General features: G+C 34.7%; 1 protein-coding gene across 1 annotated transcript; it reads left to right on the top strand.

Annotated features, from left to right (window-relative positions):
• The first annotated feature begins 1357 nt into the window (after nucleotides 1-1357).
• Nucleotides 1358-7455, top strand: LOC140046197 (N(G),N(G)-dimethylarginine dimethylaminohydrolase 1-like). The gene is made up of 6 exons (XM_072090757.1): nucleotides 1358-1394; nucleotides 2674-3023; nucleotides 3881-3983; nucleotides 4084-4280; nucleotides 5840-5968; nucleotides 6704-7455. The coding sequence occupies exons 2-6, from the start codon at nucleotides 2718-2720 to the stop codon at nucleotides 6827-6829; spliced, it is 861 nt and encodes a 286-aa protein (XP_071946858.1). The 5' UTR covers nucleotides 1358-1394; nucleotides 2674-2717; the 3' UTR covers nucleotides 6830-7455.
• Nucleotides 7456-17671: the final 10216 nt, after the last annotated feature.

Consider the following 17671-nt stretch of genomic DNA (forward strand, 5'->3'; position numbering starts at 1 on the left):
TTAACAGGGGTGTCCCTTGAATAGGGGTGTCCCTTAACAGTGGTGTCCCTTGAATAGGGGTGTCCCTTAACAGTGGTGTCCCTTAACAGTGGTGTCCCTTAACAGAGGTGTCCCTTAACAGAGGTGTCCCTTAACAGAGGTGTCCCTTGAATAGGGGTGTCCCTTGAATAGGGGTGTCCCTTAACAGTGGTGTCCCTTGAATAGGGGTGTCCCTTGAATAGGGGTGTCCTATTGAATAGGGGTGTCCCTTAACAGTGGTGTCCCTTAACAGTGGTGTCCCTTGAAAAGGGGTGTTCCTTAACAGTGGTGTCCCTTAACAGTGGTGTCCCTTAACAGAGGTGTCCCTTAACAGTGGTGTCCCTTGAATAGGGGTGTCCCTTAACAGTGGTGTCCCTTAACAGTGGTGTCCCTTGACAGTGGTGTCCCTTGATGTCCCTTAACAGTGGTGTCCCTTAACAGTGGTGTCCCTTAACAGTGGTGTCCCTTAACAGTGGTGTCCCTTGAATAGGGGTGTCCCTTAACAGTGGTGTCCCTTAACAGTGGTGTCCCTTGACAGTGGTGTCCCTTAACAGTGGTGTCCCTTAACAGTGGTGTCCCTTAACAGTGGTGTCCCTTGAATAGGGGTGTCCCTTGAATAGGGGTGTCCCTTGACAGTGGTGTCCCTTGACAGTGGTGTCCCTTGACAGTGGTGTCCCTTGACAGTGGTGTCCCTTGACAGTGGTGTCCCTTGACAGTGGTGTCCCTTGACAGTGGTGTCCCTTAACAGTGGTGTCCCTTAACAGTGGTGTCCCTTAACAGTGGTGTCCCTTAACAGTGGTGTCCCTTAACAGTGGTGTCCCTTAACAGGGGTGTTCCTTGAATAGGGGTGTCCTATTGAATAGGGATGTCTTCTGTATTAATTATAGCAAATTCTGTTGTCCGCATCAATTAGACTTCAGTAATCCAGTTACTGACACCCAAACTTTAATGAAGACCACACACAAAAAATACAAGTTGTTTTTGCAAAGATTTCTATGTTTTATGTTGTTCGTTTTTGTCATACCTGCTATAATCAAAGTTATATTGTATTTAAATTAGTAATATATCATGATGTTTAACAAATTTAACATGTGATTGTCTCGAGTCTTTTGTATTTATGTCTGTGAAATAAAATAATAATAGAAATATTCAGTTCTATTAAGTGATTTATTATTATTTAAATTAATAAAAATGTCATCGCGACATATTTATATCAACAAACTGCTAAAGTTGGGGACGTGTCTAGATGAAAGTTATTCATATTTTTCATTCAGTTTGTAAATTGTGGTTGTGGTCTTCTGTAATTTGCACAGCGCCCTCTGTAACTGTACACGCAACACATGTTCCTTTTCAGCGGCACAGTCTGATCTTGTCAGGTAGGCCTAGTAGGCCCTTATTAGACAACATTACACATTAACTTAAATTATTATGAATGCATTGCATTATAGCAATATGCCTAGTTTTATTATAGCAATATGCCTAGTAGTAGTGCCTCCTCTCCTTTATAGGCCTAGTAGTAGTAGTAGTAGTAGAAAATAGGCTAGCCTTGAGTAGGCGGCGTAGCCTGGCCCTACCTACCTAGGCCTAGCCTAGCCCAACCAGTCCAAGCCTCTCTAGTCTAGCTGGGACTAGCCTACCTAGCTAGGCCTACCCAGAGCCATATATATAAAGAGTTACGACATTGGATTATAGTCACGTGATATGCAGATCAAATTGTGTCAAACTTGTCTCCATTAATGCATGTAAAGTATAGGAGCAACAAAATACTTTCAACTTTTTCTTATATTTAAAAAAATGTAATTGCACATTTTACGGTGAAATATCAACGTGCACAGCGTACAGAAGTACTTGCGCCAAAGAATATTGCGCGCGCGTGCTCTAGTACATTATAACGTTCGATTGATTGAATTTGGAACAAAACATCCCATAACTACGTCCCATTGATAACAATTATGTAATATTTTCAATTCATAATGCATGCTTTGATGACTAAATAAAATAATAACGTGTCGTGGATATATTTGTTAATATATTGAATAGGGTATGAACAATAATAAAATAATAAAGGCAAATTATTACAAATGAAATGATGAACGAGTCTCTGAAAGTTTGTGTCAAAAACACACAGAGAGCCATATACTGTATAAAAAGAGGGGTGAATTTGTGTGTTTTTTGTATTGGTTCATGCTTTGATGTATCCTGACTTGCATGTAGGCCCTAGCATTTATTCTTTTGTTATTATAGACACAATATATATATGTTATCAAATTAATACCATTAATAAAATTAATTACTAAAATAAAAACGGAATATAAGCGTTATTTCATAGACAAAAAAATCTAAAAATAATGCATGAAAACGCTATACAAAAGAAATGCGCGCGCCCTCAGCGTGCGAATTCTTTGACACAAAAATGGCTTCTAATTTTCAATGTCGTAACTCTTTATATATATGGCTCTGGGCCTACCGAGTACTAGGCTAGTAGTACTCCTACTACTAGAGCCGGCGGTGTGTGTTTTTTTTTTTTAGCCTAGCTGCGTTTTAACCTAGGCCTAAATCTGTATCATTGAAAATATATATAGGCCTAGGCCTACTTCTAATCTCGCTCATGCCATTTCACTTGCAATTTTTTTTTACAAAGTATACTGTCTGTAGTTGCAGGCCTAGATAGAGTGGTGTAGGCTACTCGGGTTCTCAAGATGGCGGAATCACTAAAAAAACATGAAACCTGTTTCAATGGAGTTGTAGCTTGTTTGGTACGGGGTATCGCCGATAACTGTTCTAAAGACGCCTTGCGTACATCTACGAACTCAGTTGTTGATATGAAAAACGCCCACACGCAAAATGAGGAGTATTTGAAGTTAATGAGAAAATTAGATTTGGAGATACATGAGGTTCCTGTAGATCATAACCTGCCTGACTGTTGTTTCATCGAAGATACTGCCGTAGTTCAGGCAGGAGTGGCGTTTATATGTCGGCCAGCTATGGAAAGTCGTAGACCTGAGGTACATTAATTAATTTTAGAAAAATAACCACCTTTCTTAGAGCCATCAATGTCTCCTAAACAGGGGTCATATGCACAAACATTCCCCTATTCTACTAGAGGTCATCCATATGAACTTGTCAAGAAAAAGTCAAGTACAACATCCCGTTATTCTTTCTTTGACTCACGAATTGTGAGTCTATGGAAAACTCTACCTAATTATGTTGTACTTGCATATCAGTCGACACATTCAAAAACTACTATGACACTGACAGACACATAACAAACACTAAGAGAAGAGGCAACCCTTACGAGTAAGTCACTGCCTTTTTAACATCACTAAGGTAAGCATCACCTAGCACACATATCTGGCATTTGCCAGGCGATATGACGGTTGTATCATATACAGTAGTACAAAAGCGAAATGTAAAATAATGGTTCCAGTGTTCTCCCAAAATAGAAATCAATTCCAGAACAATTTAGTACCAAATGATTGATATATAAAGATAATAGTCAAATAATATTGTAATATCCAATTGACAAAATATAACCTTACATTACTCTTGGTCTATGGTTTGAATGGCTAGGCCTAACCTACTAGATAAGTGTTTATTGTATGCATAATTTTCTTACACCATTTTTATTATTGGTTGGAGCCAATTTATTCCGGCAAATGTTGCTGGAAAAACCTACATGGAATATATCCTTTTTCATTGTAATTATTTTTTTAATTTAGGAGGCTCGGGTCGTCTAGGCCATCTTTTAGATATGCTTGGAAGGATTACCTAAACATTTTTTTTTCATTATGATACCATCATGCATCATGGCTTTTCTGGTTTTGTGAATGCTGTTTGACAGTCATGTATTATTTCATTATAGTTAAGTGAAGTGATTAAAGTACTTAAAAGTTCCCTAGGAGTGAAAATTGTTGAGATCAACGATGATGATGCCATAATAGAAGGAGGAGATGTTCTCTTTACCGGTAAGTTTAAATAATTTGATAATACATAGTTTACAATTAAGTTGAATAGCAATACATAGAACACAAATAGGAGTTAATAGTTTCCGGTTTTGTTTTTAAGGAAGAGAATTTTTTGTTGGTTTGACATCTCGAACGAACATGGCAGGTATTAATCAACTAAGCATGGCATTCCCAGACTATAGAGTGACACCGATTGAAATGAGTAACGATTATCTGCATCTGAAGTCTTGCACAACGATGGCAGGACCAGACGTAGTGGTCATTGCAAACAGTAAAGATGGTATTAGTGTTAAAAAGGTAAGGGCATTTTGTATGCTCAGTATGTTATTTTACATACAATACAGTTCATTGACAATGATCATGCTCACTGATCATGATAAAGCCACTTATTGGGTAGGTTCACATTCATCATGCTCACTGATCATGATAAAGTCACTTATTGGGTAGGTTCACATTCATCATGCTCACTGATCATGATAAAGTCACTTATTGGGTAGGTTCACATTCATCATGCTCACTGATCATGATAAAGTCACTAATTGGGTAGGTTCACATTCATCCTGCTCACTGATCATGATAAAGTCACTTATTGGGTAGGTTCACATTCATCATGCTCACTGATCATGATAAAGTCACTTATTGGGTAGGTTCACATTCATCATGCTCACTGATCATGATAAAGTCACTTATTGGGTAGGTTCACATTCATCATGCTCACTGATCAGGATAAAGTCACTTATTGGGTAGGTTCACATTCATCATGCTCACTGATCATGATAAAGTCACTTATTGGGTAGGTTCACATTCATCATGCTCACTGATCATGATAAAGTCACTTATTGGGTACGTTCACATTCATCATGCTCACTGATCATGATAAAGTCACTTATTGGGTAGGTTCACATTCATCATGCTCACTGATCATGATAAAGTCACTTATTGGGTAGGTTCACATTCATCATGCTTACTGATCATGATAAAGTCACTTATTGGGTAGGTTCACATTCATCATGCTCACTGATCATGATAAAGTCACTTATTGGGTAGGTTCACATTCATCATGCTCACTGATCATGATAAAGTCACTTATTGGGTAGGTTCACATTCATCATGCTCACTGATCATGATAAAGTCACTTATTGGGTAGGTTCACATTCATCATGCTCACTGATCATGATAAAGTCACTTATTGGGTAGGTTCACATTCATCATGCTCACTGATCATGATAAAGTCACTTATTGGGTAGGTTCACATTCATCATGCTCACTGATCATGATAAAGTCACTTTGGGTAGGTTCACATTCATCATGCTCACTGATCATGATAAAGTCACTTATTGGGTAGGTTCATATTCATCATTGATCATGCTTACTGAGCATGATCAAGCTACTCATTAGGTAGGTTCACATTCATCATGATTACTGGTCATGATTAAGCCACTTAATAGATAGGTTCACTTTCACCATTGATCATGCTTACTGATCATGATCTAGCTACTTATTAGGTAGGTTCACATTCATCATGATCAAGCCACTTATTAGATAGGTTCACATTCACTGTTGACCATGATCTTTAGGCACGTTCACATTCATTAGTTATCGGGCTTCCACTTGATTAAGTCGGTCATACTGTAAGATGTTATTTGTATGTAATGTATTATTTTACATACATTTTTTTATAATTTTTTATATTAAGGAAAATGATATGAATGATATTACAGGCCAGGCTTGGTAACAAGGCCATATACATCGCTGCAGTCGCATGCTAAAGTTAGTGTTTACCGACCAAACGACCAACATAGTGTGGTTTTAGAATTGTTTACTATAGTTGAAAAAATATAATTGATTTTTGACAGCAAATGATGGAAAAGGCTGTGCATGTATATAGATATTTAACCATACCGGATGCCAAAGCCGCTAACTGTTTGTACATAAATGGCACCTTAATACACTGCTCTCAAGATGAATATCCAGAAAGTTATAAGGTAAATCATTATTATTAAATAAGTTCATTTGGATCTGACACAGACATAGCATGTGATACAGTTTCTTAGAATGTGCCCATGATACAGTGCTAAAAAATCGGCTTATAAGTAGCATAGCCAATTGATTGATTAATTAAATGCTCTTTATTAAAGTTATTTTATTAGTGTTGTTTGAAGAGGGCCCTTGAATGTCAGTTAACCGACTGGGCTAAAGTGGAAGATGTTTGAAATAAAAAAATAATAATAATAATAATGTTAACATAATGTTAATGTTAACATGTTGATGAAGCACTAGTTAAGTTAATTTGAGGTAAATACAGTGTGTTAATAAAATTGCACTTTCAACTTTTCTTTTTAATTGCTAGTATTGTTAGGCGCTCTGTTCTTTGTAGGGCGTAGTGTGTAAACATTTTTGACATAATTTCATTAAACATCCACATACAGTACAACTCTTCTTAACAATATTTTTAATCTTCTATCAACTAAAAGTCGTAGTTAGTCATGTCTCGGGTCACATTCTATGGTCACCATACAGATAGGCTACTACATCAGTACTTCTATGAATGGATGACTAGTTGGTGACAAGAACGCTAGTTGGTCATACCCAGTACCGTTTTGATTTTACGATCATTCGGGAAACCACCTCACCTATAGAATAGAATACAATGTTTTTACTTTCAGGTATTATGTATTTTAAGATAAGAATGACTAAATATTTATATTTTATTTTTTAAGGTTTACCAAAAGGAATTCCCAGATTGTCCCAAGTTGACGCTGCCTAATTCGGAGTTTGAGAAAATTGATGGAGCATTTACTTGCCGGTCTATCTTAATATCTTCTGATTGTTCATTGTTATCCTAATAATAAATAATATTTTCAGTCTCACTCCTGTGGACGATCAAAGCATATTGATCGAAACGTCGAGAAACTCGGAACAGTTCTTTTCAGAACTAATATTATACGTGGTGTACCGCAAACTTTATATCAACATTTGATTTCGCCAGCAAACCGTCAAACAATAAATAAAATAATAGTCATCATATCATCGGTATCCTAGCCATTTGATTGGTTAATACATATCACATGCCGTTCATTATTAGCTCTACTGAACGGAAAAGGTGATGATAATGGTTACTGTATATGAATGTTTCATCTACAGTGGTTTACATCTGACATTTGTCTTGGTTGGCCATTTTGAATGGTTAAACCTAGCCTCCTGTCAAAAACATGAAAAATGAAGATTAATTAAATCAGACTTTGAATAGGGTATTTTGTAGTTTTAATCAAGTTAATCACTTTCGTAAATTGACTAAATTAATGGTTAAAATTCAACCAAAAATCCATTGGCTGGCAGCCAATTTGACTATTTTTTGCTTTAAATTACATTTTTTTCAGGTAAATATATTTTTTTTTAAATCTAATTTTTGGTCAATGTGGATAACTATTATATAACATTAAAATGGCATATTCAACAGAAAAAATTGTAATAATTATTTTTAATACATCTTTAAATTTGTGGAAGGTAAATTAGCGATTGATTCAATGGTTATTTAGCTAGGCACGAAGAGAATAATTTTCACACTCCAATGAACACAAAAGCTGTATTTTAGTGATAAGAAGAATTAAAACAACTCAACATGGGAGTTACCCCGGTGTATTAGTACATCACAGCCACTGACCACCAACTGGGCCCTCTGGGAGACCAGTCTTTGACTGAAGAGGTTACCCAGTATAAATATATATTTCAATCAATTAATCATGCCAAATTAAATTCAATAATTATCCGATAATATTGCCATATATGCGCATATATTTTGTTATCATAATCTGATAGAGCCATAGTAACCAGTTATGTCAAAAAATAAATGAATCGAAATTTGGCCATTTTTCAAAAATTCCCTCGGGGATGTCAAATCTTATATTTAACCTCTAAGCAGTCAATATCTGTAAAATAGTAACCATTTGTGTCAAATAATAAAAGGGTCGAAAATTGGCAATTTTTCGACCTTTTTATTTTTCGATAAAACTGGTTACTATAGCACAATTGACAATCGCAGAGCGCATTAATCGACACTGCGCATGTTTATTATGCTATAGTAACCATTTATGTCAAAAGTGGTTACTATAGCACAGTAGACATGCGCAGAACCCATTATTCGTCTCTGCGCATGTTCATTATGCTATAGTAACCATTTATGTCAAAAGTGGTTACTATAGCACAATAGACATGCACAGAACCCATTATTCGTCTCTGCGCATGTTCATTATGCTATAGTAACCATTTGTGTCAAATAATAGAAGGGTCGAAAATCGGCAATTTTTTGAAAATTTCCCTGTACTATAGTAGGCCTACAGGGATTTTTTCCAAAAATGGCCGATTTTCGATCTTTTTATTTTTCGATAAAACTGGTTACTATAGCACAATTGACATGCGCAGAACCCATTATTCGTCTCTGCGCATGTTTATTATGCTATAGTAACAATTTGTGTCAAATAATAAAAGGGTCGAAAATCAGCTATTTTTCGAAAATTTTCCTGTACTATAGTACAGGGATTTTTTCAAAAAATTGCCGATTTTCGACCTTTTTATTTTTCGATAAAACTGGTTACTATAGCACAATTGACATGCGCAGAACTCATTATTCGACTCTGTGCATGTTTATTATGCTATAGTAACCATTTATGTCAAATGTAGTTACTATAGCACAATTGACATGCGCAGAACCCATTGTTCGTCTCTGCGCATGTTTATTATGCTATAGTAACAATTTGTGTCAAATAATAAAAGGGTCGAAAATCAGCTATTTTTCGAAAATTTTCCTGTACTATAGTACAGGGATTTTTTCAAAAAATTGCCGATTTTCGACCTTTTTATTTTTCGATAAAACTGGTTACTATAGCACAATTGACATGCGCAGAGCGCATTAATCGAAACTGCGCATGTTTATTATGCTATAGTAACCATTTATGTCAAAAGTTGTTACTATAGCACAATTGACATGCGCAGAACCCATTATTCGTCTCTGCGCATGTTTATTATGCTATAGTAACCATATAACAAAAGGGTCGAAAATTGGCCATTTTTCAAAAATTTCCATGTACTAATAGTACAGGGATTTTTTCCAAAAATTGCCAATTTTCGACCTTTTTATTTTTCGATAAAACTGGTTACTATAGCACAATTGACATGCGCAGAGCGCATTAATCGACACTGCGCATGTTTATTATGCTATAGTAACCATTTATGTCAAAAGTGGTTACTATAGCACAATTGACATGTGCAGAACCCATTATTCGTCTCTGCGCATGTTTATTATGCTATAGTAACCATTTGTGTCAATGAACAAAAGGGTCGAAAATCGGCCGTTTTTCGAAAATTTCCCTGTACTAATAGTACAGGGATTTTTTCAAAAAATGGCAGATTTTCGACCTTTTTATTTTTCGATAAAACTGGTTACTATAGCACAATTGGCATGCGCAGAACTCATTATTCCACTCTGCGCATGTTTATTATGCTATAGTAACCATTTATGTCAAAAGTAGTTACTATAGCACAATTGACATGCGCAGAACCCATTATTCGTCTCTGCGCATGTTTATTATGCTATAGTAACCATTTTTTTCAAATAATAAAAGGGTCGAAAATCGGCTATTTTTTGAAAATTTTCCTATACTATAGTACAGGGATTTTTTTTTTAAAAATGCCAATTTTCGACCTTTTTATTTTTCGATACAACTGGTTACTATAGCACAATTGACATGCCCAGAACTCATTATTCGACTCTGTGCATGTTTATTATGCTATAGTAACCATTTATGTCAAAAGTAGTTACTATAGCACAATTGACATGCGCAGAACCCATTATTCGTCTCTGCGCATGTTTATTATGCTATAGTAACTATTTGTGTCAAATAATAAAAGGGTCGAAAATCAGCTATTTTTCGAAAATTTTCCTGTACAGGAATTTTTGTCAAAAAATGGCCGATTTTCGATCTTTTGATTTTTCGATAAAACTGGTTACTATAGCACAATTGACATGCGCAGAACTCATTATTCGACTCTGTGCATGTTTATTATGCTATAGTAACCATTTATGTCAAATGTAGTTACTATAGCACAATTGACATGCGCAGAACCCATTGTTCGTCTCTGCGCATGTTTATTATGCTATAGTAACAATTTGTGTCAAATAATAAAAGGGTCGAAAATCAGCTATTTTTCGAAAATTTTCCTGTACTATAGTACAGGGATTTTTTCAAAAAATTGCCGATTTTCGACCTTTTTATTTTTCGATAAAACTGGTTACTATAGCACAATTGACATGCGCAGAGCGCATTAATCGAAACTGCGCATGTTTATTATGCTATAGTAACCATTTATGTCAAAAGTTGTTACTATAGCACAATTGACATGCGCAGAACCCATTATTCGTCTCTGCGCATGTTTATTATGCTATAGTAACCATATAACAAAAGGGTCGAAAATTGGCCATTTTTCAAAAATTTCCATGTACTAATAGTACAGGGATTTTTTCCAAAAATTGCCAATTTTCGACCTTTTTATTTTTCGATAAAACTGGTTACTATAGCACAATTGACATGCGCAGAGCGCATTAATCGACACTGCGCATGTTTATTATGCTATAGTAACCATTTATGTCAAAAGTGGTTACTATAGCACAATTGACATGTGCAGAACCCATTATTCGTCTCTGCGCATGTTTATTATGCTATAGTAACCATTTGTGTCAATGAACAAAAGGGTCGAAAATCGGCCGTTTTTCGAAAATTTCCCTGTACTAATAGTACAGGGATTTTTTCAAAAAATGGCAGATTTTCGACCTTTTTATTTTTCGATAAAACTGGTTACTATAGCACAATTGGCATGCGCAGAACTCATTATTCCACTCTGCGCATGTTTATTATGCTATAGTAACCATTTATGTCAAAAGTAGTTACTATAGCACAATTGACATGCGCAGAACCCATTATTCGTCTCTGCGCATGTTTATTATGCTATAGTAACCATTTTTTTCAAATAATAAAAGGGTCGAAAATCGGCTATTTTTTGAAAATTTTCCTATACTATAGTACAGGGATTTTTTTTTTAAAAATGCCAATTTTCGACCTTTTTATTTTTCGATACAACTGGTTACTATAGCACAATTGACATGCCCAGAACTCATTATTCGACTCTGTGCATGTTTATTATGCTATAGTAACCATTTATGTCAAAAGTAGTTACTATAGCACAATTGACATGCGCAGAACCCATTATTCGTCTCTGCGCATGTTTATTATGCTATAGTAACTATTTGTGTCAAATAATAAAAGGGTCGAAAATCAGCTATTTTTCGAAAATTTTCCTGTACAGGAATTTTTGTCAAAAAATGGCCGATTTTCGATCTTTTGATTTTTCGATAAAACTGGTTACTATAGCACAATTGACATGCGCAGAACTCATTATTCGACACTGCGCATGTTTATTATGCTATAGTAACCATTTACTCGCATGTTTATTATGCTATAGTAACCATTTGTGTCAAATAACAAAAGGGTCGAAAATCGGCCATTTTTCGAAAATTTCCCTGTACTATAGTACAGGGATTTTTTCCAAAAATGGCCGATTTTCGATCTTTTTATTTTTCGATAAAACTGGTTACTATAGCACAATTGACATGCGCAGAACCCATTATTCGACACTGCGCATGTTTATTATGCTATAGTAACCATTTATGTCAAAAGTGGTTACTATAGCACAATTGACATGCGCAGAACCCATTATTCGTCTCGCATGTTATGCTATAGTAACCATTTGTGTCAAATAACAAAAGGGTCGAAAATCGGTCATTTTTCGAAAATTTCCTTGTACTATAGTACAGGGAGTTTTTCAAAAAATTGCCGATTTTCGACCTTTTTATTTTTCGATAAAACTGGTTACTATAGCACAATTGACATGCGCAGAACTCATTATTCGACTCTGTGCATGTTTATTATGCTATAGTAACCATTTATGTCAAATGTAGTTACTATAGCACAATTGACATGCGCAGAACCCATTGTTCGTCTCTGCGCATGTTTATTATGCTATAGTAACAATTTGTGTCAAATAATAAAAGGGTCGAAAATCAGCTATTTTTCGAAAATTTTCCTTTTTCAAAAAATTGCCGATTTTCGACCTTTTGATTTTTCGATAAAACTGGTTACTATAGCACAATTGACATGCGCAGAGCGCATTAATCGAAACTGCGCATGTTTATTATGCTATAGTAACCATTTATGTCAAAAGTTGTTACTATAGCACAATTGACATGCGCAGAACCCATTATTCGTCTCTGCGCATGTTTATTATGCTATAGTAACCATATAACAAAAGGGTCGAAAATTGGCCATTTTTCAAAAATTTCTATTTACTGGTACAGGGATTTTTTCCAAAAATTGCCAATTTTCGACCTTTTTATTTTTCGATAAAACTGGTTACTATAGCACAATTGACATGCGCAGAGCGCATTAATCGACACTGCGCATGTTTATTATGCTATAGTAACCATTTATGTCAAAAGTGGTTACTATAGCACAATTGACATGTGCAGAACCCATTATTCGTCTCTGCGCATGTTTATTATGCTATAGTAACCATTTGTGTCAAATAACAAAAGGGTAGAAAATCGGCTATTTTTCGAAAATTTCCCTGTACTAATAGTACAGGGATTTTTTCAAAAAATGGCAGATTTTCGACCTTTTTATTTTTCGATAAAACTGGTTACTATAGCACAATTGGCATGCGCAAAACTCATTATTCCACTCTGCGCATGTTTATTATGCTATAGTAACCATTTATGTCAAAAGTAGTTACTATAGCACAATTGACATGCGCAGAACCCATTATTCGTCTCTGCGCATGTTTATTATGCTATAGTAACCATTTTTTTCAAATAATAAAAGGGTCGAAAATCGGCTATTTTTCGAAAATTTTCTTATACTATAGTACAGGGATTTTTTTTAAAAAAATGCCAATTTTCGACCTTTTTATTTTTCGATACAACTGGTTACTATAGAACAATTGACATGCCCAGAACTCATTATTCGACTCTGTGCATGTTTATTATGCTATAGTAACCATTTATGTCAAAAGTAGTTACTATAGCACAATTGACATGCGCAGAACCCATTATTCGTCTCTGCGCATGTTTATTATGCTATAGTAACTATTTGTGTCAAATAATAAAAGGGTCGAAAATCAGCTATTTTTCGAAAATTTTCCTGTACAGGGATTTTTGTCAAAAAATGGCCGATTTTCGATCTTTTGATTTTTCGATAAAACTGGTTACTATAGCACAATTGACATGCGCAGAACTCATTATTCGACACTGCGCATGTTTATTATGCTATAGTAACCATTTACTCGCATGTTTATTATGCTATAGTAACCATTTGTGTCAAATAACAAAAGGGTCGAAAATCGGCCATTTTTCGAAAATTTCCCTGTACTGTAGTACAGGGATTTTTTCAAAAAATTGCCGATTTTCGACCTTTTTATTTTTCGATAAAACTGGTTACTATAGCACAATTGACATGCGCAGAACTCATTATTCGACTCTGCGCATGTTTATTATGCTATAGTAACCATTTATGTCAAAAGTAGTTACTATAGCATAATGAACATGCGCAGAACCCATTGTTCGTCTCTGCGCATGTTTATTATGCTATAGTAACACTTTTTGTCAAATAATAAAAGGGTCGAAAATAAGCAATTTTTCGAAAATTTTCCTGTACTATAGTACAGGGATTTTTTCAAAAAATTGCCAATTTTCGAACTTTTGATTTTTCGATAAAACTGGTTACTATAGCACAATTGACATGCGCAGAACTCATTATTCGACACTGCGCATGTTTATTATGCTATAGTAACCATTTATGTCAAAAGTGGTTACTATAGCACAATTGACATGCGCAGAACACATTATTTGTCTCTGCGCATGTTTATTATGCTATAGTAACCATTTGTGTCAAATAACAAAAGGGTCGAAAATCGGCCGTTTTTCGAAAATTTCCCTGTACAATAGTACAGGGATTTTATTATGCTATAGTAACTATTTGTGTCAAATAATAAAAGGGTCGAAAATCAGCTATTTTTCGAAAATTTTCCTGTACTATAGTACAGGGATTTTTTCAAAAAATGGCCGATTTTCGATCTTTTTATTTTTCGATAAAACTGGTTACTATAGCACAATTGGCATGCGCAGAACTCATTATTCCACTCTGCGCATGTTTATTATGCTATAGTAACCATTTATGTCAAAAGTAGTTACTATAGCACAATTAACATGCGCAGAACCCATTGTTCGTCTCTGCGCATGTTTATTATGCTATAGTAACAATTTGTGTCAAATAATAAAAGGGTCGAAAATCAGCTATTTTTCGAAAATTTTCCTTTTTCAAAAAATTGCCGATTTTCGACCTTTTGATTTTTCGATAAAACTGGTTACTATAGCACAATTGACATGCGCAGAGCGCATTAATCGAAACTGCGCATGTTTATTATGCTATAGTAACCATTTATGTCAAAAGTTGTTACTATAGCACAATTGACATGCGCAGAACCCATTATTCGTCTCTGCGCATGTTTATTATGCTATAGTAACCATATAACAAAAGGGTCGAAAATTGGCCATTTTTCAAAAATTTCTATGTACTGGTACAGGGATTTTTTCCAAAAATTGCCAATTTTCGACCTTTTTATTTTTCGATAAAACTGGTTACTATAGCACAATTGACATGCGCAGAGCGCATTAATCGACACTGCGCATGTTTATTATGCTATAGTAACCATTTATGTCAAAAGTGGTTACTATAGCACAATTGACATGTGCAGAACCCATTATTCGTCTCTGCGCATGTTTATTATGCTATAGTAACCATTTGTGTCAAATAACAAAAGGGTAGAAAATCGGCTATTTTTCGAAAATTTCCCTGTACTAATAGTACAGGGATTTTTTCAAAAAATGGCAGATTTTCGACCTTTTTATTTTTCGATAAAACTGGTTACTATAGCACAATTGGCATGCGCAAAACTCATTATTCCACTCTGCGCATGTTTATTATGCTATAGTAACCATTTATGTCAAAAGTAGTTACTATAGCACAATTGACATGCGCAGAACCCATTATTCGTCTCTGCGCATGTTTATTATGCTATAGTAACCATTTTTTTCAAATAATAAAAGGGTCGAAAATCGGCTATTTTTCGAAAATTTTCTTATACTATAGTACAGGGATTTTTTTTAAAAAAATGCCAATTTTCGACCTTTTTATTTTTCGATACAACTGGTTACTATAGAACAATTGACATGCCCAGAACTCATTATTCGACTCTGTGCATGTTTATTATGCTATAGTAACCATTTATGTCAAAAGTAGTTACTATAGCACAATTGACATGCGCAGAACCCATTATTCGTCTCTGCGCATGTTTATTATGCTATAGTAACTATTTGTGTCAAATAATAAAAGGGTCGAAAATCAGCTATTTTTCGAAAATTTTCCTGTACAGGGATTTTTGTCAAAAAATGGCCGATTTTCGATCTTTTGATTTTTCGATAAAACTGGTTACTATAGCACAATTGACATGCGCAGAACTCATTATTCGACACTGCGCATGTTTATTATGCTATAGTAACCATTTACTCGCATGTTTATTATGCTATAGTAACCATTTGTGTCAAATAACAAAAGGGTCGAAAATCGGCCATTTTTCGAAAATTTCCCTGTACTGTAGTACAGGGATTTTTTCAAAAAATTGCCGATTTTCGACCTTTTTATTTTTCGATAAAACTGGTTACTATAGCACAATTGACATGCGCAGAACTCATTATTCGACTCTGCGCATGTTTATTATGCTATAGTAACCATTTATGTCAAAAGTAGTTACTATAGCATAATGAACATGCGCAGAACCCATTGTTCGTCTCTGCGCATGTTTATTATGCTATAGTAACACTTTTTGTCAAATAATAAAAGGGTCGAAAATAAGCAATTTTTCGAAAATTTTCCTGTACTATAGTACAGGGATTTTTTCAAAAAATTGCCAATTTTCGAACTTTTGATTTTTCGATAAAACTGGTTACTATAGCACAATTGACATGCGCAGAACTCATTATTCGACACTGCGCATGTTTATTATGCTATAGTAACCATTTATGTCAAAAGTGGTTACTATAGCACAATTGACATGCGCAGAACACATTATTTGTCTCTGCGCATGTTTATTATGCTATAGTAACCATTTGTGTCAAATAACAAAAGGGTCGAAAATCGGCCGTTTTTCGAAAATTTCCCTGTACAATAGTACAGGGATTTTATTATGCTATAGTAACTATTTGTGTCAAATAATAAAAGGGTCGAAAATCAGCTATTTTTCGAAAATTTTCCTGTACTATAGTACAGGGATTTTTTCAAAAAATGGCCGATTTTCGATCTTTTTATTTTTCGATAAAACTGGTTACTATAGCACAATTGGCATGCGCAGAACTCATTATTCCACTCTGCGCATGTTTATTATGCTATAGTAACCATTTATGTCAAAAGTAGTTACTATAGCACAATTAACATGCGCAGAACCCATTGTTCGTCTCTGCGCATGTTTATTATGCTATAGTAACAATTTTTGTCAAATAATAAAAGGGTCGAAAATCAGCCATTTTTCGAAAATTTCCCTGTACTATATATAGTACAGGGATTTTTTCAAAAAATTGCCGATTTTTGACCTTTTTATTTTTCGATAAAACTGGTTACTATAGCACAATTGACATGCGCAGAACTCATTATTCGACTCTGCGCATGTTTATTATGCTATAGTAACCATTTATGTCAAAAGTAGTTACTATAGCACAATTAACATGCGCAGAACCCATTGTTCGTCTCTGCGCATGTTTATTATGCTATAGTAACAATTTTTGTCAAATAATAAAAGGGTCGAAAATAAGCAATTTTTCGAAAATTTTCCTGTACTATAGTACAGGGATTTTTTCAAAAAATTGCCAATTTTCGACCTTTTGATTTTTCGATAAAACTGGTTACTATAGCACAATTGACATGCGCAGAACTCATTATTCGACACTGCGCATGTTTATTATGCTATAGTAACCATTTATGTCAAAAGTGGTTACTATAGCACAATTGACATGCGCAGAACACATTATTTGTCTCTGCGCATGTTTATTATGCTATAGTAACCATTTGTGTCAAATAACAAAAGGATCGAAAATCGGCCGTTTTTCGAAAATTTCCCTGTACAATAGTACAGGGATTTTATTATGCTATAGTAACTATTTGTGTCAAATAATAAAAGGGTCGAAAATCAGCTATTTTTCGAAAATTTTCCTGTACTATAGTACAGGGATTTTTTCAAAAAATGGCCGATTTTCGATCTTTTTATTTTTCGATAAAACTGGTTACTATAGCACAATTGACATGCGCAGATCCCATTATTCGACACTGCGCATGTTTATTATGCTATAGTAACTATTTATGTCAAAAGTGGTTACTATAGCACAATTGACATGCGCAGAACCCATTATTCGTCTCTGCGCATGTTTATTATGCTATAGTAACAATTTGTGTCAAATAATAAAAGGGTCGAAAATCAGTTATTTTTCGAAAATTTTCCTGTACTTTATAGTACAGGGATTTTTTCAAAAAATT

Source organism: Antedon mediterranea, chromosome 4 (genome assembly GCF_964355755.1).
Source record: "Antedon mediterranea chromosome 4, ecAntMedi1.1, whole genome shotgun sequence".
Taxonomy (NCBI): Eukaryota; Metazoa; Echinodermata; class Crinoidea; order Comatulida; family Antedonidae; genus Antedon; species Antedon mediterranea.